At 38.9% G+C, this 27,483-nt stretch overlaps 1 protein-coding gene across 1 annotated transcript in view; it reads right to left on the reverse strand.

The window, feature by feature from the left end:
* The window catches only part of PEMT (phosphatidylethanolamine N-methyltransferase), a 1,144,274-nt gene that overhangs the window by 251,045 nt on the left and 865,746 nt on the right, over window positions 1–27,483 (reverse strand). The window contains exon 4 of the mRNA XM_044088934.1: window positions 26,181–26,255. Coding sequence (XP_043944869.1) covers window positions 26,181–26,255 — 75 coding nt within the window. The remainder of the gene's footprint in view (window positions 1–26,180; window positions 26,256–27,483) is intronic.

The following is a 27,483-nucleotide window of genomic DNA, read 5'->3' on the forward strand; positions in this document are numbered from 1 at the left end:
GCCCCTCGGTGCTATTTTGGCAGCCAAGTAAGCTTTTAGTAACTTACAATGCCATACATTGGCCCTTACTCATTTCGAAGCCTCTAATAAACTGTTGAAACACTCTGCTGCCTCCGTGGGTTTATGACGTGCAGACAACACACTAGCATTTCTGTCCATGACTCCAGTAAAACATGCACTGTCATCTTTATCGGAGGTCAAATTTTTAATATAACACAAGAAATCAGTACCTTTCGCCATAACTTTTTAAGGCCGTGGTGCAAAAAATTACAACACTCCTACATTTCTGCTGACCAATCACCAATTGTAGACCCGTATGTATTCACAAAACAGGTCCCTTATAGAAAGTAGGCCCACCGTATTAAACACGAAATCCACAGGCCCTCAGATATAAAATAATCCACATAAAGAAATGTTCCAGCACTCCGTATTTCGAAAATCCAAAAACAGAAATGATGCACGGAACCAAATGGTGCTCGGGCTACGTACACAAAATCCACAGAAATCCCAGCACTCGATAAATGAATACCAAAGTCAGCATGAAGTAAAAAGTAGAAGATAGTTTATTGGACAGCCACAGCCCAACAACACAAACCGGTGGCCGGTTTCGCTCACAGCGTCCTCAGTGTGCAAATAAACTAGTGGAAAGGCAAGTATAAATATACGCGCAATGCGTATAAAAAACGTAACTCCTTAAAGACACAGTAACACAATAAACTAAATGCCCAAAGCAAAATAAGCTGAGGGCAAAATTATCCATCCACAGACAAATACTTCCATACTACCAATTGCATAATGCCCTATAATAATGCCCACACCCAAAAGTAGGTAACAGAATAAATTTAAATTTAAACCACAACGACCCATATAAGATGAAGCATGCGTATGTGAACACCTATATATATATACACACACACACACACACACACACCCCTGCACCACTTTACTCATGACTGCTAATCCTAACTCTACGCCTACATGTTGCATTTTAAAACAAAACTTTTAAAAACACAATCCCAGGAAGGAACTGTCTGCTCACCTTGGTGAATCCAAGCACCATAAAATTAATCCAAGCACAATGAAGTAATCCAAGCACACTGAAGTTTATTCCAAAGTTCTCTGACAAACATCCACAGCATGGGTAATGACCTCCAAAATCCCAACAGCAAAGTAAGCGCTTTCGTCTGTAACCATACCAGACTTTATCAAACTGCTGTATTTCCCTCCTCTTTACACTTATATACACGTGTATTCTTAATTAGTGTCCAATTAACATTTAAAAATACAGTTCTCTAAAAATTATTAAAAAAGACACTCAAGAAGTGTATTAGTAGGACAACAATACACCTAAGGTATATGCCTAGAAGAGTACTATGTGTGTGGACTAAAAATAAAAACATGAATGTTAATTCAATAATTCACATTCTAAATTACAACTTTCTAGCTCTCTGTTTTAACACTGGCCGTGGGGATAAATATTTATTAATACCTGGGGATTCTGTTGCATTTAGGGTCAACTGCCAATGCAGTTCCCTAGTTTCTAACTCATTCCCCCAATCACCTCCTCTAATGTTCCTTTTTACTATCTCCAGTATACCGAACTTAAAACTAGTAAAATTGGGACATATTTCTGAATGTTTAAAAAGGGCATTGTTTTTGTTCTTTGTTTCCACAGCATATGCGTGTTCATAAATTCTTTGCCTTAGGCATCTTTCTGTTTTCCCCACATAGACGTTTAAACAGCTTTGACATATGGTGATATATATAACCCCTCTTGTTTGACAATTGCCACCAACCATTCTAATAGTGGGTGTCTTGTCTCCTACCTTATATTCACTGCTTTCCAAAATCAGTGAACATTGGTTACACCTACCACATTTATTAGTGGATCTAATTGTACTTAACTGTTTTGTATGTTCTAATAAGTATTTCATATTTTCCCCACTCTATTGGTAAACAGTGGACCTGTACCTAACTGATGGGTATACTCTTCACTTCCTTCCAATATCACCCGATTCTTAGTTAGGATCTTTTGTACCTCCCTGCCAAATGAACTAAATTCTATAACCATAGAATGTGTATATTTATCTGTCTGGTTATTTTGTGATTCTTTAATAACTTGTTTTTGTCCTAATAGGGGAATACATTTGTTACCCCATCCTATGGTGATCTCATCTTTAAATTTCTCCACCAATTCCGTGGGGTATCCCCTATTCCTAAACATTTGGGTCAACAACATCAGTTCTTTTGTTAACCCTTCCAAAGGTGAACACATTCTAGCCCCTCTGATCATCTGGCCTCTTACAAGGTTTCTCTTAATATATAGTGGGTGTTGACTTTCAAATCTCAAGAAACGATTAGAATATGTAGGTTTTTTTATAAACCATTGATTCAAAACAATTCCGGTTAATATTTTTAGTCAACCTTACATCCAAATAATCTATAACGTGTGGATTGTGAGTATGTGTAAATTGAAAATATTCGCAAATATTATTATTTATTTATTTATTTGCTGTTGTTTAACTAGGATAGTCTATTGGGCCTGAAGAACCCATTTTCAATGGAGTCCTGGGGAGAAAAGCTCCTCATACAGATTACACAAAGATTAATATACACACATAGATTGCATGAAGATTACAGAGGTAAACAAACTAAGATTAATATACTCACATAGATTGCATGAAGATTACAGAGGTAAACAGACTGATCAAAAGCATTTCAATCAAAGGTAATAATGTCAAAAGTATAACTTTTTTTTGTTTTCTTCCTTCTTCTCTAGTAGGATTGAGGATAGGTAGTTAGATGCAGAAGGGTAAGGAGTTAATAGAAGCAAGCAAGAATTTGTTACCTGGGATGTGAAAGAAGGAAGGGAAAGAGTGTTGAAGTAAAGTGTAGGTTATGAGGGATGGGAGCAGGAGCATTCCCATGTGGAAGTTAGATGAGAGTTGAGTGATTTTTTAAAGGATGGGAGGCTAGTAATGGTACGAATGGAGGGGGGAAGGGAGTTCCATAAGCGTGCTAGTGAGTGTGACAGGAGATATTGTCCTGGGGGGTGGAAGGGTCTGTAAACTCTATAAGGTTTTGATTGTTTGATCTGAGAATTCTTTGTGTGTGGTGCATTTTAAAGGTAGTGGAGAGGGAGGAACAGAGGAATGGCTGGAAAATGAGTTTATGAGCATAGGTGAGCTGAGTGTAGGAGAGGCAGTTTGGTAGCTCTAGCCAGTTTAGTTTGTGGAGAGATTCACAGTGATGGGTTAATACTTTGTTGCTAGTAGCAAATCTGGCAATTTTATTGTAACAAGAGGACAGTTTTGTTTTGAGAGATGATTGTAGGTTTGTTAGAAGAGGGGCTCCATAGAGAAGGGAGAATAAGAGAAATGTAGTAGAGAGAGTAAGTTTAGTAGTTGAGGTGAGGAACCGATTGTGTCGGTAGAGCATACCAAGTTTTTGGTGGTTTTTTTTTTATGTTTAGTAATAGATGGGAGTTGAATTTGAGCCTGTCATCGATTTGAACTCCTAGTAGTTTGGTTTCAGATACCAGCTCAAGAGGTGTTGTATTTTGGCTGGTGATGGAGAATAAATTTCGATCAAGGTTCTTAGTTTTAGAGGAGGTAAAAATCATACGTTTAGTTTTAGCAGCATTGAATGCTAGATGGTTGTCTTTCATTCATTGTTCTGTGATAGAGAAGGCATCTTGAGTTAGTTTTAAAAGAGTTGGGATGAATGGGGCAGCACAGATGATTGTGGAATCATCTGCATATTGGATAACGTTAGCAAGAGGGATAGAGTGGTAAAAGTCATTAATGAAAATATTAAAGAGGAGGGGGACCAGTATGGAACCTTGTAGGACACCTGTGGGGGTGATGAGGAAGGAGGAGGTGGCCTTTTTCCATTTGACAGCTTGTTGCCTATTGGAGAGATAGCTGGTAAACCATCTGAGGGAAGAGGGTGAGAGGTTTAAGTTAGCTAGTTTAGTAAGAAGTAGGTTATGAGAGATAGTGTTGAAGGCCTTAGAGAGATCAAGAAGGATGGTAGATACAGTGAAGCCAGAATCTCTAGCTTTATTCACAGTTTCTAGGAAGGAAAGGAGGGCAGTCATAGTGCTATGATGGGGTCTGAATCCGTGTTAGGTAGGAGTTAATAGGTTGTTGTCCAAGAGATGGGGGAGGAGTTGAAGCTGGATACATTTCTCTAGGACTTCAGAAACGGGAGAGAGGATGGCGATGGGACGGAAATTGGAAATATTAGTATTTGTGCAGGGGAATGATGTAAGCTTTTTTCCAGATTTGAGGAACAAGACCTTCTTGGATAGAGTGGTTGATTAGGATACTGATAGGGAGGGCAATGACTTCGGCAGCTATGCTGAGGAAGTATGAGGGAATGTTATCAGGGGCATTGGTGCATGGTTTTAGTTTCTGCAGGAGTTTTCTTATAGTAGAAGTAGGAATAGGTTTAATGAAAAATGGTGGGGGTTGAGAGGGTGAGGAATGAGAGAAAGAAGTTGGGGGGGGAGATGGGTGAGGAGAAGTGGAGGTAGGAGGTGGATTGTTATTTGAAAAGGAAGAGGTAAGTTTGGAAATAGAGTCAATGAAGAAAGAATTGAATTGGGTAGCAAGATCAGAGTCTTGTACATTTGGGGAGGGGTTTGGGTTTTCTGTAGTATTAGGTTTTAAGAGGGTAGTTATACCTCTCCAGAACTTTTGTGGGTTGGTTTTATGGTTGCTTTGAAGTTGGACGAAGTAGTTTTGACAGTCTGCTGAGATAAGCTTTTTAACCGAGTTACGAAGAGTTTTGTATTCATTGAGGTTAGATGTAGATTTGTTCCTCTGGTATTGTGTCCAGGCTTTATCTCTAAGTCGCATGGCGGCTAGTGTACTTTTAGTTAACCAGGGGGTGGCTTTCATTTTTATTCTTTTGGTTATTAATGGAGCATGATTATTTAGGGAAGGTAGTATTAAAGTGAGTTATTGCATTTTCAAGTGGCAGAGTTTTAAGAGGGTACCAGTTAAGTGATTTAAGGGTGTCAGAGAAAACTTCTGGGTTAAAGTTTCTATGGCATCGGGTAGTTAAGTAAGTATGAGTAACTAGTAAGGGAGAAGGAAGACGTCTAGTGAAGATGGGAAGGTGGTCACTGAGGGAGTCAGGGAGGGGTCCACTGTCAGGATAGTTGTGGGAGACTAGAATCCAGTCTAAAATGTTGCCACTAGTGAAGTCTTTGGATGGCCTAGTTATGGAGTTGATGAGTTGAGAGTAGTTGTATAGGTTGATGTTGAGGGGGTGAGTAGGGGACTGAATGGAAGACCAATTAATATTGGTGTCTCCCATGATTATAGTTTCATTACAGATATTAGTTGATAGCCAGGAGAGGATTTCTTCAAGTATTGGGGCACTGTCTCCAGGGGGAATGTAAAGAGAGGCAATGTATATAAATTTATGTTTGTTTAGCTGAAGATGAGCTAGTATTAATTCTGCATTAGTGAACTTTGGAATGGCTTTATTATAGTGTGTTATGCATAGGGAGGAAGAGTAGATTAGAGCCACTCCACCACCTTTTTTATGGGTTCTGTCTGTTCTAATGATAGAGTAATTAGGTGGTACTATCTCTTCGTTTTTTACATGAGGTTTTAGCCAGGTTTCAGAAATAGCTAGGATGTCTGGTTTGTTATGGAGTAGCCAGGCATGGAGATTTGGAATTTTGTTAGCTAAGCTTTGTGCATTAAAAGATGCAAGTAGGATGGATTTAGTTATTGAGGAGGAGGGGGTTGGGCCTGCGTTAGGGTGTATATCTCCGGATAAAAGTATGGAAGTTAGAAGTCGAGTTAAGTAGTGGAGGTATTTGGATTGTTTCAATTGAGAGGTATAAGTTGAAAGATTAGTGGGAGATATGGAGGGTAGAGTGGTTGATGAGGTTTTATGAGGGGGGAATAGTTTGAAACGAAAACATAGGTTGTTGTTGAAGGGATATAGTTCAGGGGAGATCGAGTTGAAGAAGTTGGATTGTGAAGTATGGAGAGGGCAGGTTGTGTGTAAGAGTGGTGAGTGGGTGATGGGATAATGTTGGGAAAGATAGTAGATGTAGGTAAGGTTCAGGAGGACTAGTAGTTGAATTGGGAAGGATGAGAATTTTTTAAGCATGTTAGGGTTTTGATAAGCAATGTAGTGGTGTTGAGTAAGGAGGAGGGAGGGATGTGAACTAAGAGTTGTATGAAAGTGAGAGGAGATAGAAAGAGGAAGGGGTGGAGTCCAGAGGTTGGAGAGGAAGTAGGAGTGGCTAAATGGGTATAAATGTAGAGGTAGTGGGGGTGGGTGGGAATTGGGGGTAGGGTAGGAGAGTGAAGTGAGCCCGCAGGGTGAATGGAGCGGGGAAGAAAAAAAAAAGAAAGATCATCTGAAAAAAGTATCAGCTACTGCTGATGATATAGAAAGGTAAGTAGATATAGTACCAGATAAGGACAAGTAATATGTAGGGAAGAAAAAGATGTTTTAAACAGATAAGTTGATGTAGTACAGGGGGTGAAAAACCAGATTGTAGACAGAGAAAAATACAGGCTCTTAAGTTAATTGGCCAGTTTAGTAGGAGAGAAGCCAAGGTAACATTAAAATTCCACCGGCACTTGGTAAGTAGGTGCTGCCACTTAGTGGTGAGAATGAAGAAGGCAGGCAGCAAGGTGAGCAGGTCACCTACAATGTTCACTATGTAAGTATCTAGGACAGAGGTGACTTGGGGGAAGAGAGTATGTTCGGGAGGTCCACGGTAGGCTGCTGAATCACTTACAAGGGAAGTTAGACAAAACAAAAAGTGTTACTGAGTAGGTAGTATAGAAACAGTAGATGCTATGAGGCTACCTACATTCAAAAAGTTACTTTAGGGCAGTTCTTCACAGGAGTTCTATAGCTCAGTCTGGCTGGCAAGCTCCAGGGAGTTTACAGAGGTGATGCAGGAGGTATTCTGTTTTGGTTTGAGGTGGGGAGGGAGCTTCTGTAGTGAGCTTATGAAGTGAGGAAATTCAAAAAGTTACTTTAGGGCAGTTCTTCACAGGAGTTCTACAGCTAAATCTGGCTGGCAAGCTCCAGGGAGTTTTCAGAGGTGATGCAGGAGGTATTCCGTTTTGGTTTGAGGTGGGGAGGGAGCTTCTGTAGTGAGCTTCTGAAGTGAGGAACGAGGAGGTGAGAAACAAGCAGCACTACCGCGGGGCCACAGGGGCTGTTGTATCAGTTTGTTTTTACATTTAAAATGAAAAAGTTATTAATAAATCTCTCAAATTTTAATACTTTCTCAAAATCCACTCTCCATAAAATGAACACGTCGTCCAAATAACGGGTATATAATATCCAATCTTTGGAAAATTCAGTACCAAATATATATTTTTTCACTCACATACAAAAAACTAAATTAGCAAAAATAGGGGCACAACTTGACCCCATTGCGACCCCCTTTAATTGCCTATAATATTCTTCTTCAAATACAAAAAAGTTATTTTTTAATACCCATTCCATCATTTGTACTAAAAAATTAATCATGGTAGCACTCAAATTACTATATTCCAGTAGTGCTTCATGAAATAATTCCAATCCCAATTCATGGGGAATAGATCCAAAAAGGTCAACAACATCAATAGTTGAAAAGCCCGTACAGTCTGTATAATATTCCTGTTTTATCCGAGTTAAAAAGTCCCATGAATCTTTAACAACGTAGTCTATCTTTTGTAAAGTGTCTTTTAATAATCTATCAATAAATACTCCCAGTGGGTATGTAGAACTACCTTGGGCTGCTATAATCAATCTGTATGGTGGGTGATGAATATCTTTGTGTACCTTTGGTATGCCAAATACAGTCGGGATAAAGGGGTGTTGGTTCTGTAGGAAGTTAAATACCTCCTCATTAATAAATTCCTGCATTAAACTGTCCTCTAAGTACATCTGTAATTTCCTATGGACCATGTTGACTTAATTTCTAGAGGCTATTGAGTATTTTTTTTGTATCCTGTATCATGTTGGTAATCTCATTAATATAATCTATTCTTTCTACCAATACTATTCCCCCTCCCTTATCTGGCTTCATTGCCTGTATTAATTTTGACTCTCTTAGTTCATTTAATAACATTGTTTCTTCTCTAGTCAGGTTATAAAATTCTTCTTTGTAACCATAATATTCTTTGCAAATTTCCTTTATACACATAGTCTCATAATGTACCACCACTGGGTTTAATGGGGGATTGAACAAACTTTTTTTCCTCAAAATACTTCTATTCCCATCATTTTCATTCTTTGTCTGCTTAAAATATAACTGTAAGTTTAATTTCCTTGTATATAACTTCAGTTCGGTGAGTATTTGTGCTAATCCTGGTTTCCTCACTGGAACAAATTTAAATCCCTTCTCAAACAGGGTAAAGTGTGTATCTTTTAAATCCCTTCTCAAACAGGGTAAAGTGTGTATCTGTAACTGGGTGACCTGTATAGTTAAAAATCTTGAAACCATCCCTGGTGTAAGTAATACCAGACAGATCTTCTATGATAAAATTACTATATTTCCTTCTAAAATCTGCTGTTCCTGTTGTTGTTCCATTAGGTTCTCTGACCTCTCAGTAATCTCCCCCTGGGTATCTGTTGCCCCCCCTAAAAAATTGTTGTTGTTCTGTCGGTTACGGTCTCTATTCTGTAATCTTTCAAACCTTCTCAACTGGGGAAATTCTTGATCAAAGACCTCATCCACTACATCATGATTGTAATTAGTGTTTTGTCCCCCTCCATTCAAATTTCCCATCTCTTGATTAACTAAAAAATCTGGATTATTACCTGTTCTGTCCATTTCAATACTTTCCCCATAGTAACTTCTAGGTAATAAATAAGATTCTTTTTGCTTGTATTCTAGTTCATCCCTTTTCAATTTACGTTGTTTTCTCAGTGTATTTTCTTTTACCTGCTGTTCTATTTTCTTAAAAATATTATTGTACTTCACTTCAAAATTTTAAAAACTTCCATCATTTAAAATATCTTCATTTAGTTTGTTAACTTCTCCTAAAAGAGAATAAATTTTACCATTATTAACTTTAATAATGAAATGCAACAGTTCAATACCATGTCTATCGAACATGGATAACAATTCATCAAGCTCTGTTTGTCCAACTAAAAGTCCATTGGGAAATTTGGCCATTCTCAGGCCTTTAGGTATTCTTTGGACTTTAATACATTCTGCAAGGTATGCATTATCTATCTGCAAGTTACGTACCTTGCTCATCTTCTGTTCAAATTCTTTAAATCATTGATGTATGTCCAAAGTTTTTACTTGCTGCCCCTGGTTGGATAGTAATGGTTCCTCCTGTAGCCATCGTTCAAATTTATTCCTCCTGTTGCCATCATGTTGCAAAACAGTCCCAAAAACCGCCTGTCCACAAGGAATACTATTTGTATGTGTACTAAGTTCGTTGGCTTCCTGTGCTTCTCCATTCGGATTAAGTGCACTGGCCATCATCGAATGTAACGTAGCTTGCGTCATCGCTGAGGTTGCTGGTTCTAGAAGTTTGTCCAACATATTCTGCAACTGCTGGTATTGCAGAGTCATTAATTTAATCAATTGCCCAATATTGTCATCATTGTTACTACCAGTAACTGTAGATAAAGGGGCTTGATGGTTGCCTTGCAAATTATGTTCGTTCTGGTTATCCATAACGAAAAAATTACACAAGCAATAAGGTGTATTTCAAACCGGAACACTTCACCAAGAAAGACCGCTAAATGCGGAATGTCTCAGCCTCTGTCAAACAGGACAAGTGTAAAAGAAAGACAACAAATTGTGTTCCCAAATAGGACAATTTGCCCGATAAGACCACTACATATTAACTGTCAAAAGCCTCTGTTAGTAGAGTTACATGTTAAATGTTAATTGACACTAATTAAGAACACAAGTGTATATAAGTGTAAAGAGGAGGGAAATACAACAGTTTGATAAAGTCTGGTATGGTTACAGATGAAAGCGCTTAATTTACTGTTGGAATTTTGGAGGTCATTACCCTTGCTGTGGATTTTTGTCAAAGAACTTTGGAATAAACTTCATTGTGCTTGGATTACTTCATTGTGCTTGGATTAATTTTATGGTGCTTGGATTCACCAAGGTGAGCAGACAGTTCCTTCCTGGGATTGAGTTTTTAAAAGTTTGTTATTTTTATCTACAATCCTGGTGCTCATGTATTTTGCTGCATTTTAAAACACCCTATCCCACTCAGTATTAATTTAAAGATGCTGCATGTTTTCCATATTTAGCATTCGGTGTTGTTTTCATTGGGGTTTCTTGCACTTGATCTGCTCTGGTTGATATTAATCAATTTATTGTTAGGCACACATGTAATACTATACCTTACACATTAAATATAATGTCTGGCACTGTAGCGGACTGTACAGCATGTTAATGGCAAGATGTAAAACCAACTGGACCAAAGGACCTGGTTTACAGGAATGAACACCTGGAACTCTTTTGCAAAAATCTGGCAAATGACTGTAGTACAGAGCTTCTCATATGATGCATACTCATTTCTGTGTATAAAGCCAGCCAACAGTTATGCTTCTGAACTTCCAGATAGACCTACATGTGTAACACATTCTGTAAGCAAATGAAGACGGTAAGAGCTAGCAAATCTATTTTGCAAAAGTTGCTGATGTGGCAAGCTAACTGTGAGCTCTTTATAAACTGTTTAAAAACTGATTTGCACATCACCTTGGAACAGTATTATCTTATTCTGATGTTCTATAAACAAATCTGCCTTGTACAGACCAACTAAGAATTACTACAAAACTGTCACAAATGACTGTGCTGTTTTGTTTCTTTGTGTTTAGTTTCCTTCAGTACACCTACACTTATGACACACCACAGTTTTGCACTACTGCTATAATGTACACACTTCTGTTGTTTGCACTATGAACTAATTAGTTTGGTTATTACAATTTCAGCATGCTGTTTTCTCTGATGCTTTTGCCACTGCAGTACAAATCATTCCAATGACAAATCCAGTTCAAGTCCAGTGCAGCATTCAGTGCGTCTGTTTTTAACCAGATGCCTGCCTACTAGTAGTGGATGTTTACAAAGACACATATGTGCTTGGCAGAGCACTTTGTTTTGGGGCGTACAAAAATATTTTACCTTGCTATTTCAGAATAAGCAACATCTGGTACAGTTGCACGCCAGACACCTGGTTCCTATAGGAAGTGAGTATGAGCCCAAGTTTAATACTATCATTTTTTTCAGATTTAATGGTAATTTTGATGCAAAGAGAATAAGAAAAAAGAAGAAAAACATTTCCAGAAAGCTGAAATTCACTTCCTAGCTTGGAACATTCCTCACTGAAGTATCATCCCCTTTCAGTTTTGCCATATGGCTCCTAGTAAACATTTAGGACAACTGAGTATCATGATATTCACTATCTGAAAGCTGCGATGGTGTACCTCTGTACCTGCAGAGCTCATAATTCTACTCCTTATGTCAAACGTAATTCTACACAGTACCATAAAATGGATGGAAAACCTAATCCATGGCTGTTACACTTAGTGGACTACAAACAATGCAGATCCCTATATGTGTGTATGTGTGTGTGTGTGTGTGTATCACTGTGTGTGCTAACTGTAACTCTACCCCCATCCTAACCCCAATCCTATACATTATATTACAAAATCCCCTTCAATAACAGTACAACTACAAATGAAAAAAGGACACAGAACACACAATAACACATACACACACTGCCAAACAGGTACACTGCTAAATCTATCCCCTTAACTTTCTAGACCTTAACCCACAAACATGCCAATTGCTATAAGGCTATCTTGCACATTTTCACAATCGATCAAACATTCATTTTCCTGCACAATGTCTATACTATATATAACCTGAACTCAATCAAATTCGATTCACACAGTTAAACATTCACTCATTTGTGCAGTCATTCTTTTTAAACCCGCACAAAGCTGTAGATCAAATGAGTTGAACCAGCTGAATATTATCCATATTTATATCTACCATCTATTTGTCTATATAAACAAGTATATGTACATACACAGACACATGCAAAATAAAATAAAAATATTAAACAAGACAAACTTGTAAAATAACAAGCTTCCTAGAAGGCAGTACCACTTCTTTAAGAATATAATTTACTAACACTGCATTAATTAATACTATTAGTGCTTCGCCAGACCTACAAATGTTAGACACATCGTTTCACCTAACAAAATTAAATTCACCAATATGAATCACTTTACTTAATTACTTTAAAGAGCATCAGTTTAGTTCTGTAATCCTTCCTGTTACAGCCAGCTGACCTATGCAGGACTAGCATGCTGTGTTAAATGTTAAATGTCTTCATTTCTATAGGGGATAACTGCATGATTAAGTATGACCCTGTAAATCTCGTCCTGTTTCTAGATATTCCTGTTGACTGCTTTTATCCTCTGTCATTCAGCTGCCACAAAGTATTGAGAGGCTTTATGCCGAAAATGGCATATTTAATTTAATGGAAGCAGCATGGAAAGTCTACATTCACTGGGTTACTTGGGTCAAATAAAAGATGTAATGCAACTAATAAGACTCATGTTAGTTAAATTACATTTTTTTCACTGTAGTGACCTTTCTGAGTATGAAAATGTTCCACTCCTATCCACCTTCATTAAAACCAACAAAACATATCCCAGCATTCAACAAAATAGGTGGGTTGGAACATAACAACAGTGGCAGTTAAATAATACAAACTGTTTAGCAGTATGTTGGAAATAGGCAAGGTCATGAAAACAGGAAAAAGCTACAATTCCTTCCCCCATACAAATAAAAAGTCAGTAAAGCATTCAGTTTACATTTTGCTTGAGTAAGTTACTCTTAAAAGAGATACTGATTTTCATATCAGTGCAAATTGCTGCTTAGAGGCTGTCAAAACTAGTATATATATATATATATATATATATATATATATATATATATGGATATCTAGGACGTTTGCTCGAGTGAGCAAAAGACCGAAACCCAAACGGCCGGGCATACTTACGTGAAAGTGCTTTTCACCGAAGAAGCACTTCTGCGTACGTATGCCTGTTGCCGAGGCTGTAGTACAGTGCGGGTAAGGGAAATTTCCCTTTTCCCCACTGTAGTGCGGTCTCAGAGGGAGAATATTAAAGTATGCAAGGGGGCTTTGCCCCCCCTGCTGAAATGTAAACGTAGTGTTTTATTTATTTATTTTTTGTAACATGCTTTAGCGAAAGCGCTTTTTCGATAAAAGTGCTTTCGTTAAAGTGTGTTCGGTTATTATGGAATCGGACATTTGCTCACTCGAGCAAACGTACCTAGATATATATATATATATATATATATATATATACATATATATATATATATATATATATATATATATATATATATATAAAACTAAAATGTGTATTTTCAAACAGCATTGTACTTTTTTCATACATCAGAGAATATTTCAGAATCCATGAAATGAATGCATCATTTCTATGTAAGTCATATACAACATTGTAACAGACGACAGACACACCTCTAAAAGTAAAGAAACAAGTGAGCGTCTCACAGACCTTGCACAGATAGCATGGGAGAAGCCATTACACATAAGGCTCTAACTATTTAATTGGGAATGTTACTAGTTCAATAAGTAAACTACATCCATCCTTGAAACTGATTCTGAGGCAGTCTCACATTTTAGTGACCCCATGTGCAGCCGTCACAGATGCAGTACTGTTTCTTATGTGCTGAAGAAGTAAAGCCTAAGAGTCCCACAATATTTTAAAGTCAGACTCAGCTGGGGATGGCTGTTCATGAAAATCCAGCACCCAGGCCACTGAACATAGGTCACAATCAGAACTCTCTGCCACAGACACAGATGATTTCATATGTTGAAGAATATATACACACAAAAAATGGGTTCAGTGTGTTTTGCCATATATTCGGTAGCTTGAACGTTTAGGAAGGAGGCTTGTTTTATTGAACTACTGGTTTACTGCAAGATGCTGGCATTTGCTTTGGGGGATCGCTACTCAGTGGAGAGTAGGATTTTGCCCTTTTCTCACTGTTCTGTGATCTCAGAGTTAGTATATATAATTAAAAGGGGGTGTGGGGGTGCAGGGGGATTTGCCCCTTGCATCAAATGCTTCTTTTGTTTGATTTATTGAGTGTTGACCATTTATTGTTGATATAGCATATGCCAATGTAGTAGGTCAACAATGTTGTGAAATACAGTCGTATATAAAACTGAACACACAAATGTTCAAATACAAAATTATATTTTTGCAGGCCAAGCCTCCCTGCACCCTCTACTCCCCACAGATTATATATACCAACTCCAAGATTACATACCAATGGGGAAAAGGCAAATTACCGCTACCCTTACAACTACAATGTCTCAGTAGACAATGAAGAGCAGGGAGTCTTGCAATCATATGACTATTCCATTGCATCTGCTGGTATTACAAAAGTTTGACAAACTAAACATTCAACCATCTGCATGACATCCATATATGTATTATCTATGTACGTGTGTGTGTGTGTGTGTGTGTGTGTGTGTGTGTGTGTGTGTGTGTGTGTGTGTGTGTTTGTGTGTGTGTGTATGCGTGTATGTACGTATATATATATATATATATATATATATATATAAAATCTATATGGGTTCACTACATAATCTTGAATTTTTGAAATATCGAATTTCAAACTCTCGAGACTACATAGCCAAAACCCCTAAATGCCAAAAGACCAGAAGCGCAAAATCCAAAATCCTGAACGTATAACACACATACAACACACACAAAAACACAACTTTCTCCCACAATAAAACATATCATCCCACACTACAGATAAGCAGGTGGGCAAGCCCCATGGCACCCCCCACACCCCCTACTTAAATATACTAACTCCGATATCGCACAAACAGACACACAAGGGAAACTCACACCCACACATTTTACACTCCCTCACACACACACACACACACACACACACACACACACACACACACACAATCACAGTCACAACACACACTGACACACACTAAAGCCCCTAACCAACACACTTACACATAGATACTTACCTTAACTTCCACCTATCCATCAACAAACCACAACACCAGGAGCGCTACTTCAATAGCTCTGATCATCGGGATTTTGAATTTCGCGCTTCTGGTCTTTTCGGTATTTAGGGATTTATAGTCTCGAGATTTTAGAATTCGACATTCCAAAATTTCAAGATTATGTAGTGATCCCATATATATATATATATATATATATATATATATATATAGAGAGAGAGAGAGAGAGAGAGAGAGATTTAAAGAGAGAGATACACACACAGATATATATATATATATATATATATATATATATATATATATATATATATATATATATATATATATATATATATATATATCAAAAACAATCCACTGGAGTCCATAGCACACCACAATTTATATTTTATTAAAAAATGTTAAGCTCTTTCCTCCACATATAATAATCTAGACTTCATCTGACAAGTCAATACAATTCAAGAAACATATTAAAAGAATCAGTCAATTAAAACTAGCTCACCATAAAATATACTTATAAATTGAACCAGGGCATTCTTTAAAGTGCAAGAGCAACATTCTAACCTCCCAGACTTTAGAAAAAGTTTTACTCCACATTCCCTACTCTTTTATCAATATTTTCTAAGGCAATGTGTAGTTGTAGTTGTTGCAAGGTATGTAAACATACTGTGAACAGCCCTAATGTCAGACTTACAGCATCAATTTACAGGTATACTTGTGACTAGATGTGATGCCTGTACTGCTTTCTACATAGGCAGAGCAGGTAGAAAACTGGGCCACAACTTTTCTGACCATTAGGGCGATACAGTGGCTAGCTTTGTCGCCTCACAGCAAGAGGTTCTTCGGTTCGATTCTCGGCTGGGGTGCCTTCTGTGCAGAGTCTGCACGTCCTCTCTACATGGGTTTCCTCCAGGTGCTCCAGTTTCCTGCCACATTCCAAAGACTTACATCTGAAGAGTTTCTCCCTTGGCCTCCACTGAAAATGCTCTGTCCCAGTCGGACTTTCCCCGATAAACAAACGTTAAATAAATTATTGTTCAATGAAGTGTTAAGATGAATGCAATGCTTTATACAGACATTTGAAAAACTGTATGCTATATAAAAAATATTTGTTTTTTGACCTTCAGAAAATCGATATTGATGAAAGAGGAGGAGGATGTGCAGTTTAAAGTAAGTGAAGTTCAAGGTAAACGTAATACAATAGAGACAATAGGAATAAAAAGTAATATATTCATGGAGACTTTGAATCTACCAGCAGAAAGGTAGAAAGCCTTAGCTCAAGAGAATTAAGAGACTTGGAGTTGACATAAGTCTTGGACTACGAGAAATTTAATTAAGTGATGCAGGACTGCACTGGAAAGGATAATGTTCTGCACATAGTCATAACCATGGCAGAGATAGAGATGTCCATGGAAGGCATAATTAGTAAACAATAATCATGGTACTTTGTCGTTTGAATGAAAGTGATGAGTAACTTTGTGGTCTGAATGAAAGTGATGAGTAACAATATAAGGATGGTGTTGGATTTTAGGAATGAGGATTATACAGCATTTGGAAGAGTGTCAGATGAGTTAGGAGACTGGGAACATAGTGAAGTAGTGAAAAAGATATGGAAATGGGAATGGATCAAAGACAGAATACTTATGGATATGGACCAGGATTTGAGAAACATGCTTTAGCCGAAAAATTATCTGTTTCCATTTTTTCAGTTTGTTCTGAGACCTTAGTCTTGTAGCTTCATTTGCTGTTGTGTGAAGACTGTGCATCACTGCAAGAGTTTAACATTGCTTACATATTAAACTGTACTTCTATTTACATAAATAGAATTACACGTAAAAGGTAGATTTTTGTATTTTGAACCCAGTCAGGGGTCTCAATGAATCTTGCAGCTGCTATCACAGTTGTGCCAAAACTATGATCTACTGCCAGATTTGAGTCTCATTTAGTCATTTATTACAGTGTTTCTGGTAAATACCTGTATTATCTGGTGCCTTAGTCTGTGCTGGAATTATAGTAGTGGCAGTATTGTGAATTCTGCTCCAGGATTTGTGCTTCAGTACGTTTTATAGCTGAATATACATGCTTAAAGTTGCATTCCAATGCCTTTCTGTTTACCTTACTACTGTTTTCCCCTGTTCTTTGAGTCTGCTCCACCCCCCTTAAGACATTAAGCTAAATGTTTCTGAAATCCTAACCACAGGACTGGAGCTCCAGTTTGAATTTTCACCCATCCCTCCCACTCTTCTCTTGTGGTTTATAAAAGGCTGTGTCTCTGGCTTCCACCCCTTATGGTAATCTGACTTCCAAAGTCCTTCCCTCCCCTCTTTCACTGCTATCATCTGCTGTGTAACCGATTTAAATAATTTCTTACCCATGTTTTAGGTTCATAGGTAGGTACTAGGCTATCGGCCCTGGGGCCTATACAAGCCAGGCCAAAAAGGTACGCTGGCTTTTGCCACCCAAGAAAATTATTTTCCTGCGCCACTGTCGAGCAGAGCCACAGAGGTGATCCCCGGGGTGAATTTCCTATTTCCCATCCAATCATCAAGATTTTTCTTGAAGAGTGCTAATGAGGAGCCTTGTTTGATATAGACAGATAGTTTATTCCAGAGTATGGGAAGTCTCTGGGACAGGAATCTATCCCTCCGGCATGTTCTATTTATTGTGGTGACAAGGTTTAGGTCCCTAGAGCATGTAGCTTGGAGGGATTGGGATTTCTTTAAGTGGAGCATGTCCAACAGCTCTGGGTTTGACATAGCTTTGTATGTTAGGAAGAGATCACCTCTGAGTTGGTGATATGCGATGTAGTAAAGCTGGAGGTTTTTGAGATGGTCTGTGTAGGGCATCTGTTTGAGGCCAGTAATCCTCTTTGTGAGATATTTCTGCGGCCTTTCCAGTTGTTGTAGATGTCTTGTGAGGTACATACCAAAAGTGGCATTGTACTTTATAATGGGTCTAATGAGTGATGAGTAGAGGGGAACAATGACCTCTTTTTTTCTGAATGAGAAACATTTTGTGATGAGGTTTGCCACATAGAAGGATTTCCTGTCTACTGTGGTGATTTGATTATCAAAGGAGAGACTACTGTCTACCTCTGTCCCAAGATCTCTTATCACACTTTCGGTGTTAAGTATACTACCGCCTATGTTGTAGTTCATGGGTACAGAGTTTTTACCAAAGGGGATGACAATGCACTTTTTGGCATTGAGCTTGAGGCCATGGCTTTGACACCAGGCATCTGTTTCAGTGAGGCCCTTTTGTAGGATGTCCACATCGTTAGGAGTTTCGATTATGGCTCCTAGTTTGCAGTCATCTGCGAACTTCGTTAGCCAAAGACCTTCTGTGTTATCCTGTACTTCACAGAAGTAGATACCAAACAGGAGAGGACCCAGGACTGAATCCTGTGGTACTCCACTTGTCACTGGTCTGAAGTCGGATTTGGAGTCTGCTACTTTCACAGTGTGGGTTCTGTCAGTGAGCCAGTTGGCAACCCATCTTGTGACATATGGATTTATACCTAGTTTAGTGAGTTTATCTATAATTCCAGAGTGGGGCATGGTGTCGAAAGCCTTGGCAAGATCTAGATAGGCTGTGTGAACCACGTTACCCTTGTCTACGGCTTTGGTGACTGCTTCAAAGAAGTCTATCAGGTTTAGGAGACATGATCTGCCTTTTACAAACCCGAACTGGGTGGGGTCCAGAGTTTGGAGATTACCAATGTCTTTGTTTATAAGTTCCATGATGATACGTTCCATGGCCTTGCAGACCAGGCTCATCAGGCTAATGGGGTGCTAGTTCCCTGCGTCCATGGTGGCTCCCCCCTTGTGGAGTGGGATAACCGTTGCTGTGCACCATTCAGCAGGCACAAAGCCTGAGGTGAGGCTATGATTGAACATGGTACTTAGGTGGGGTGCCAGTTCGTTCTGTAGTTCGTGTAGAACGCAGCCTGGGATGTTGTCTGGTCCCATGGATGCTGTGTTCTTGGCTTTTGAGAGTGTGGTTTTTACCATATCTCTATAATAGTAACTGCCCACTCAGCAAACCACTATTGCATTTGATTAAACTCCCTTATTATAAACTGTCTCCTGCTCATTTTCCCACAGCTCCCATCTACTTGGCACCCTAAGAGGGGGTCCTGAGTTAATCCTGCTCCATCCTTGACCAGGTAAGATTTATTTTGTTTTGCACTTTAGTTAACCGTTTAGAGTACTACTGCTTCATTTTTTTATTTGTTGATTTTTGCCTTTAAATCATTGTAAAGGCCCCTAATAATTGAAATTGCCTTGTCAAGGTAGTTTGTTCAAGTTGTTTTGTTGTAGCACTACACTTGCAAGCAACTTTTCTGGATGTTATTACATCAAGAGGTTAGTAGTGCCCTGCACAGACACAACTGCCTTTAACTAAACTTTATCTAAACAAATTCCCTTCAAACTGAAACCTGCAACTCAATGTGGCTAAAATAAAGCCATTCTGCAGAGATAAGTTTTGAGCAGCTAGTCTGCACATTAAACAACACTAATGTCAAATCACAGCATAATCTAACCTAGTCTAGTGCAAAACCTTAGACCACCCAAGGATACCTTGTATAAGCCAGTCCATGACCTGCAGTAGCCCACCTAACACAGTTCTGGGCAACATGGATGTGTAATTTCCAAATGTCTCCACAGCCAGCTTGGTAGATATGAGACAACGTGGATGATTGTCTCATATTCACAGACAATTATTTAATCCTTAAAAAATGAACACAGTATGTGAGAGATTGACATACACAATTTCACTGAAGGCAAAACTCCTGCATACAAACAAGGTTGTCAAGAACACACCCACTACACTATTTGTCAACATGAGAGGACATGGTAAATAAACCAGACTACTTTGCAAAGGATGGTCTGCACCTCTCTCCCCTAGGTTTCTGAATATTGGCTAAAACTTTATCCACACCCTTAGAGCCTTTTTTAGGCAATGCCAAATTGACAAACCAACTGATACAGCAGATAAAACCCAAAAAACCTAAAGGTGTTACTGCTCAGTGCTAGGAGCCTAAACAAGAAACTTCACACCCTGCAAGCTCTCCTCACTCTGGAGGATAAAGACATCTGTGACACTAATAAGATATGGTTTAAATTCGCAGGAAGTACTCTGGCTGTGCAAGGCTTCAGTGTCTTTCACACATTTACACAATCAGCTGCAAAGACACAGAAAAAAGTAGAGGAATCTCAATCTACATTAGCAACAAGCATTACACTACATTGGTTAAACAGGACAATGCCATGAATTTATCCATGTGCAAATCACTACAAAGTCCCACACCATATCCTAGCAAGATCAAGGTCACCTTCTATGTCTTTAGAATCCCATAGCTCATATCTAGACCTACTGCAGACACTCACCATTGGACCAAATACTCTGTTCATGGGAGACTTAACTTCCCCTCTACAGACTGGGAAACATACACTGCCTCATATCTGCAGGCACAATGACTTCTGGACTTTATTAAACACAAATACCTTTGTGAACACACCCATCACTGGTTCAGATATACTGTATCTGGTACTCACCAATATGGGAGAGTGCCACACCCTCCACCCCTAGTGTCACGTCCTCACTGTTGAGATTGGACCACAAAGCTGTCTCCTTCATATTAAAAATCAACTTGGTAACCCCAGTAAATCCTGTAACAGTTATGAACTATTCCAAAGCAAACCTCATCCTATTAAGTGATAGTTTGTCAAAATTCAATGCCCCTCCCAACCCTGAGTTTACCGCAACCTATGTGGAACTGTTCAACACAGACCCTCTACAACCATATAAATGGCTGTATAGATGCTGCTGTATGTACTAAAAGTAAGCACAAAACAAACCACTCTGGTGAAATTCTAACCTTAAAAGAAAAGAAGTCATGACTAAAATGAGGAAAAGCAACTCCCGCAATGATAGGAGTTCTATAATTAAACTGAACAGGAGACTAAGAAGGCTAATTAAGTCCCAAAAGGCAAACTACACGGCCAGTATAGCCTCACAGGTTAAAGATAACCACAAGGCCTTCTACAGATATATCCAAAGCCTCAAAGGCAGCACATGTCAGTGTGCTGAAATTGTGGTCAATGGTGCCATCTTCATTGAGCAGCGTGATATACCAAATTTGGTGGCTAGTAAATTCAGCTCAAACTTCACCACCACTCCCCCCACAAAACACCTACTGGTATAACATCACAACTATTAACAGGGAGCAGGTCCTGGCAGCACTCACTAAAGCCAAACACACAGCCTCAATGGGCCCCAACAATATCCTGTTATGCCTCATAAACAGCTTGAAACATGACCTATAAAACCTTGAGTCATTTTTCAACTACAGCATCAAAACAGGCTTTGTACCACAAGAATGGAGGACTGCAACAGTTATCCTAATTCACAAGGGTAGACCATCAACCAACCCCAGAAGCTACAGACCTATCAGCCTGACTAGTCTAATATGAAAAGCCATGGAACAAATTATCATGGAAAGGATCAAAGACTTATGCAACTTTCACACACTAGACCCAATCCAGTTTGGTTTTGTCAAGGGAAGGCCATACTTACTAAAGCTGGTGGACTTCTTTCAGAAGGTCACTAAGGCAATGGATGAGGGGAAAATGATGAATATCACCTACCTGGATCTGGCTAAGGCTTTCAATACAATACCCGCTCAGGAATAGTTGATAAACTCACAAAACTGGGAATAAACCCCTGCATAACTCGATGGATTGTCAGCTGGCTCACAGACAGAACACAGGAAGTCAGGATTGCTGATATCACCCCCACTAAGAGACTGGTCACCAATGGGGTACCTTAGGGCTCTCTGCAGAGACTGCTCCTATTTGGCATCACCTTCTCTGAAGTAAAGGCTAATGTCAAGGGCCTTTGGCTGACCAAGTCTGCAGATGACTGCAAACTGGGAGCTACCATATATTCCTCCATGGCACAAACATTTTACAAGAGGGTGTAAAGCACACAAATGCCTGTTGCCAAAGTTGTGGATTAAAACTCAGTTCCAAGAAATGCATTATAATGCCTTTTGGGAAAACTGCTACCCATGCTAATTTCTCCATCAATAAGATACCCTTAAGATCTGACCCAGTAGTCAGGGACCTGGGAACATATGTAGACTGTAATCTGGCCTTTGACCAACATGTGGCCAAGGTAGTAAGGAAATCATTCTATGTCGCCCAGCTTATAAGTAAGGGCATGGCATCCAGGTCCAAGGAAGTCATAGTGCCACATTATTTAGCCCCTATCAGACTGCCATCACTGAGTAAACTGCCCCTTTTGGCACGTACCTGACCAGACATAAGCGACAGCTGGAATACCCACACAAGTTTCTTACCAGGAGAATCCAGGGTATAAACACACTGTCCTACATGGATTGCCTTAAAGCCCTCTCTCTATGCTCTGTTTACTACAGGTTACTTACAGGTGATCTATGCCTGGCATACAATGCATCCTGGGCAAAACAAATAGCATCCCAATCACTAGATCCGAGGATTAAATTTTGCTTGTGACACAAATAAGACATGTTGGTGAGACAAATGGATGGTTGAGTGGAAGAACGCATTAGGTTTTGCTAAGAAAGTTGGCATCAGGAATAAAGAAATGACAAGTGGAAAACTGAAGGGGTCAGTTCTATGTTTAATACTCCTCAATATGTTTGTTTCAGAGGATCCCCATACTCTGGAACAGGTTTCCCTATCCATTTGAAGCAGAGTCCATCTCTAACATTATTTAAGTGCAACCTTGACCAAGGGATAGAAAATCGGAAATTAGCCCTGGGTCTGGCTCCCATGTCTCTGACAAACAGAGGCAAACAGTAATGCCCAAACTACCATATCCCCACCCCCACATAACCTGTATAAACTTCATAACTAACATATCCACTCCTAATAAACACCCATGATATATTGGGACATAATTGGGTTGGATTGCACAGCTAGGCTTATAAAGGCCCTGGCTGTCATTAGCCTAGTATAAACCTTTGACCCTATAAAAGGAGAAGGCCAGTGCCGCTACTCATGAATATGAAGTTATTAATCCAGGTACAAGACAGGGAATACAAGAAGTGGGAGGGAGAGGGAGGGGAAGAAGGCATACATATCTACAACAAGACTAACAAATAAGCAGGAAAAAAGGCATGCAGTGAGAGCGAGTTGACAGAAGAGATTATAAAAGGGAAGTAAAACTTTTTTTAGGAATACAGTGAAGAGAAAGAAGGAAGGGAGGGAGAGGAAAGACCCAACCAGACTGAGCAAAGATAGAAAAATGATCAAAGACAACTGTGGAAAATTAGATGTGCTTAATGAATACTTTGTTTCATTCTTCATAAAGGAAAGCAAGGAGAGAGATTCATGCAGGAGGAGAGGGCAGACTACCAGACAGTCACCAAACTAGAGGGGAAGAAGGAAAAGAGGAAAAACTGATGTCCACAGGGAAGATGAAGCATAAGGGCCGGATAGCGTGTCTTTCAAAGTGCTGAGGAATCTCTCCATTCTGGTGGCACAGCCTGTGAATAAGCTCTTCAACACATCATTGGTCAGTGCAAAAGTGCCTGAGGACTGGATGGCAGTAAGTGTGTTGCCCCTTGCACAAGTGGAGGGTGATCCAAAGAACTCCAAACCTAACAGTAGTAGCAGGAAAGTCAACAAATTTTGAGGGGGGGGACAAGTTACCTTCTCAACCAGCAATAATCCTCATAACATCAATCAGTATAAATAACCAGAAAGACCTTTCAATAAAACTTGCTCCATGTTTATGACAGATTATAGGTGAACTTGACAGGAAGGAAAAGGTAGGCATGCTCCACCTGGAGGTCACAAGCCCTACACTTGTACGATAACTGGTGACGCTGGGGTTAGGATCAAGAGTGAGGTGATAAATTGATGGACAGTTGAATAGAAGGACACAGAAAGTTGTGCTAAGAAGGATGGCATCAGGAATATGAAAATAAGTGGAAAACCCAAAGGGTTAGTTCAATGTTCAGTCCTCCGCAATATGTTTGTTGAAGACACAGCGGAAGGAAAATAGAAGAGGATTAACCTCTTTACTGATGACGCAAGCTAAGTGCAGCAGTGGATAATATGGAAAGAGCCTATGTAAAAATATGGAAAGGCTATGCAAGTGGGCAGAGTGCCAGTGGAGGTTCACTGTATATAAATGCAATCCACTGCACCTGGGCTACACCAAACTAAAGTATCAGCTGGGAGTGGAATGGATGCTAATAGGGCAGAAAATGGATATGGAGGTGATGCTCACACCTGGACTGGGCTACCTGAAGCAGAACAGACTCCAGATGTAAAAAAGGTAATGCTTCTGCTCTAATGAGCACTGGTCATGGCACACTTTGAACACTCTGCACAGGTCTGCAGTCTATACAAGGAAAGGGCTGTAAGGCTGCTGGCAGAGGAAGTCTACAACAAAGGTACAGGAGATGGAGGGAACAGGATATGACAAAAGAGTAAAGGATTTGGGGCTCTTCCCACCAGAGCCAAGAAGAGACAAGAGTAACGCTATATGTATGCCAAGTTCCTGACAAGAAGTTGTTCAGTGGTTATCATAAACAGGAGGGGCAGAGAGAGAGAGGAAAAGAACGCAAATGAAGCAATTAAAGGACTATTAAATACTTCTCACAGAGGATTTTGGACTTAAGGGATGAACTACAGATAGACAATACAGATGGAATCCACAGAGGCATTCAAGATGGCATGCAACAGATTGAGAAAAGGGTGAAAAGGAAGGCAGAGCTAGAGGGAAAGTTAAAAGTGATTAAAAGGCATAAGATATACCCTAACTTTCTCCTTCTACCATGAAGAATGTGTAATTTTAGTTAACGAGGACTGAAAAGTGTAATTCCCAAATCCAATATGCAAGTTTTGTTTTGTACACAGATCTTATATTTTTCTTTAAGGAATGTTAATCAACATATAATCCATACTCATTATACTGCATCCGGACTGCATGGGTGCACAGGTATGACATCTGAATAGGATTGCCTCATCAATGTGCAATGTATTGTAAGGAATATACACAGAATTTACTATCTGTGCAAAACTGCTTCAGTCATATTTTTACACAGTGTCCTGTATGAAGAGAGAGACAGAGAATGTTTGAATCCATGCTGCTAGGCTTTAAAGATGGATGCGTGGTTCTACACAGGCCTGATCTAGTGAAGATAAATATGTACACCAAATTCCTGGTAGCAACTAGTAAAAATGATCAAGTCCACATATACTGCTCACTAGACACTTAAAATTTCAGGTGACTTTTAAACTCTAGTGTCAAGATTCAGCTGTACCACTGCTTTCTTTTTGCACATTATTTTTTTTTAGCCTTGAGTTCTTAAACGTCTTCTTGGTTATGAAAATAATTGGAACCCATGTGAAAAACTATTTGAATGTGCTTAGTTACAGTATATGAATTTATCTTTTGGCCACAAACGTACAGCAACGTTTTGTAAAGGCTTATGCAATAGGATAGATTTTAGAGAACTGACATTGACAATAGGGTTAGTCAAGTGTTTTTTAGATCATTCTCATTTAGCTGCATAGTCCAACTTGTGGAACACTGCAAGAAAGGATTTCCTTGTTACCCCCAAGACTGTATGACCTCTTTGTATATTTAAAAACTGGGGGAGGGAATGAGGGAAGCTAGCCCCACTGCGAAAACAGCTTCTCTGTGTTTTTGTTCCATTGTCAGCTTTATTTCTGTGATCTTTCTTGGTATGATATAAGTAAATTTAATGAATAACTACATTCAAATGCACTAATATAAGCTTTCATTCACTGAAAGAAAATACATCAAGTTTACTCAATGCATATCCATTTTACGATTCCAAACAAGTTAGGCAAGCATAGCAATTTCCAAACGTTGGTGTCCAAAATAAAAAAAAAAAAAAAACACACATGCTTTCATTAGCGTTGTGCTATACCATATGTTTTAACAAAAATATTTTTTGTGTATTTTGCCAACAAACAATACCGGCGTCTACTATGGTCTGTAAACCTTGGCAACATTACAAAAGCCAGCATGAGATCACCAGTTTAGCCCTGTTAAAAGCAGTTATCCATATACATGCTTCTGTATACTTACCCCTCAAACATAATAGCAACCTTGTAAGTTAATGCCACCACAGCTGTTAGGATCAGTCCTACTGGGCTTGCATTTCTGTTGATGAAAATTAAACAGTTAACATGGCATGTTACATATCACATTATAAAAATAAGGCAATGATTTTCTATACCCTTTAACCACTTATTCGACTGCTTTATGAATAATATGTTAGCATCTAAAATTAAATGCTGACTTTAAAACGAAGTCTGTGCTCTACTTTTAGAAACTTGTATCTTCAACAAAGGAAAATCAGAAAAGCTTAAATTGTGTTTGGAAGACTTGTGGGTGAGGGTCAAAGATAAACAGGAAGTAATCAGAAATAGCCAATCCTTGACCTAGATGCATTTTACTTTTTAAGTAATGTTGCCCTGGTTACTTGAGACACTGTGCTGCAAAGCCGAACCTCTGGCTTACATAAGCTGTCTATTCAGCTAAAATAAAAGTATGTCAAGGTACTCTCAACTGTACAACACCATGTGCGCATATTCCTCCTTGAACCATTCTAGTAAATATTAAACATTCAAAATGTAACTTGAAAGCACTACTCCTATAATTAACAGAAGCACAAAAGTAGGTGAACCAACTTATTATAGCAGTCTGATGCATCAGGCACAATTTAAGTGATAAACACAATAAAGAAGAGTCACGAACAATAAAGAGGACACTCCAGTTTAGACAGTACTCTAAGTGCTGACTTGCTGCACCTATTTCTCCACATATCAAACTGGTCTAGGCATCTGCGACTAACAACAACTGGTAGGCCAGAAGTTTGGTCACATTTTGGAACAACAAAGTAATGAATTGAAAAGATGACAATCATAGTTGTATATGAATACAAATTTGCAAGAACATATAGAAGCAACTGTTGACAAATAGACTTGGTTTGCTAAGGTCGTTGAGGTAATAAAGTATAATATTTTGCTATATGTATATATGTGTGTGTCTATATATATGTATATATATATATATATATATATATATATATATATATATATATATATATATATATTTATTTATGTTTAGACACGTGTGTGTGTGTGTGTTTATATGTGTGTGCTTACATGCAATGTTGGGGAACTTTTGACTGTTTGAATATATGTTAATCCAATCCAAGTGACCATAAAGGATTGCCTTAGAGGAGTGCTTATACAGGGGAGATCAGACAATGCCTCGGTAAGGCGTTTTCACTTTCCACTCAATATTGTGAGATTTAAGTCAGTGAGAGTGTGAGTGTGGGGGATCTAGAAGCTTGCCCCCCCTGCAAAAAGATAGTTAAAACATA

Source organism: Protopterus annectens, chromosome 12.part0, assembly GCF_019279795.1.
Source record: "Protopterus annectens isolate FY-2018-M chromosome 12.part0, PAN1.0, whole genome shotgun sequence".
Lineage (NCBI taxonomy): Eukaryota > Metazoa > Chordata > Ceratodontiformes > Protopteridae > Protopterus > Protopterus annectens.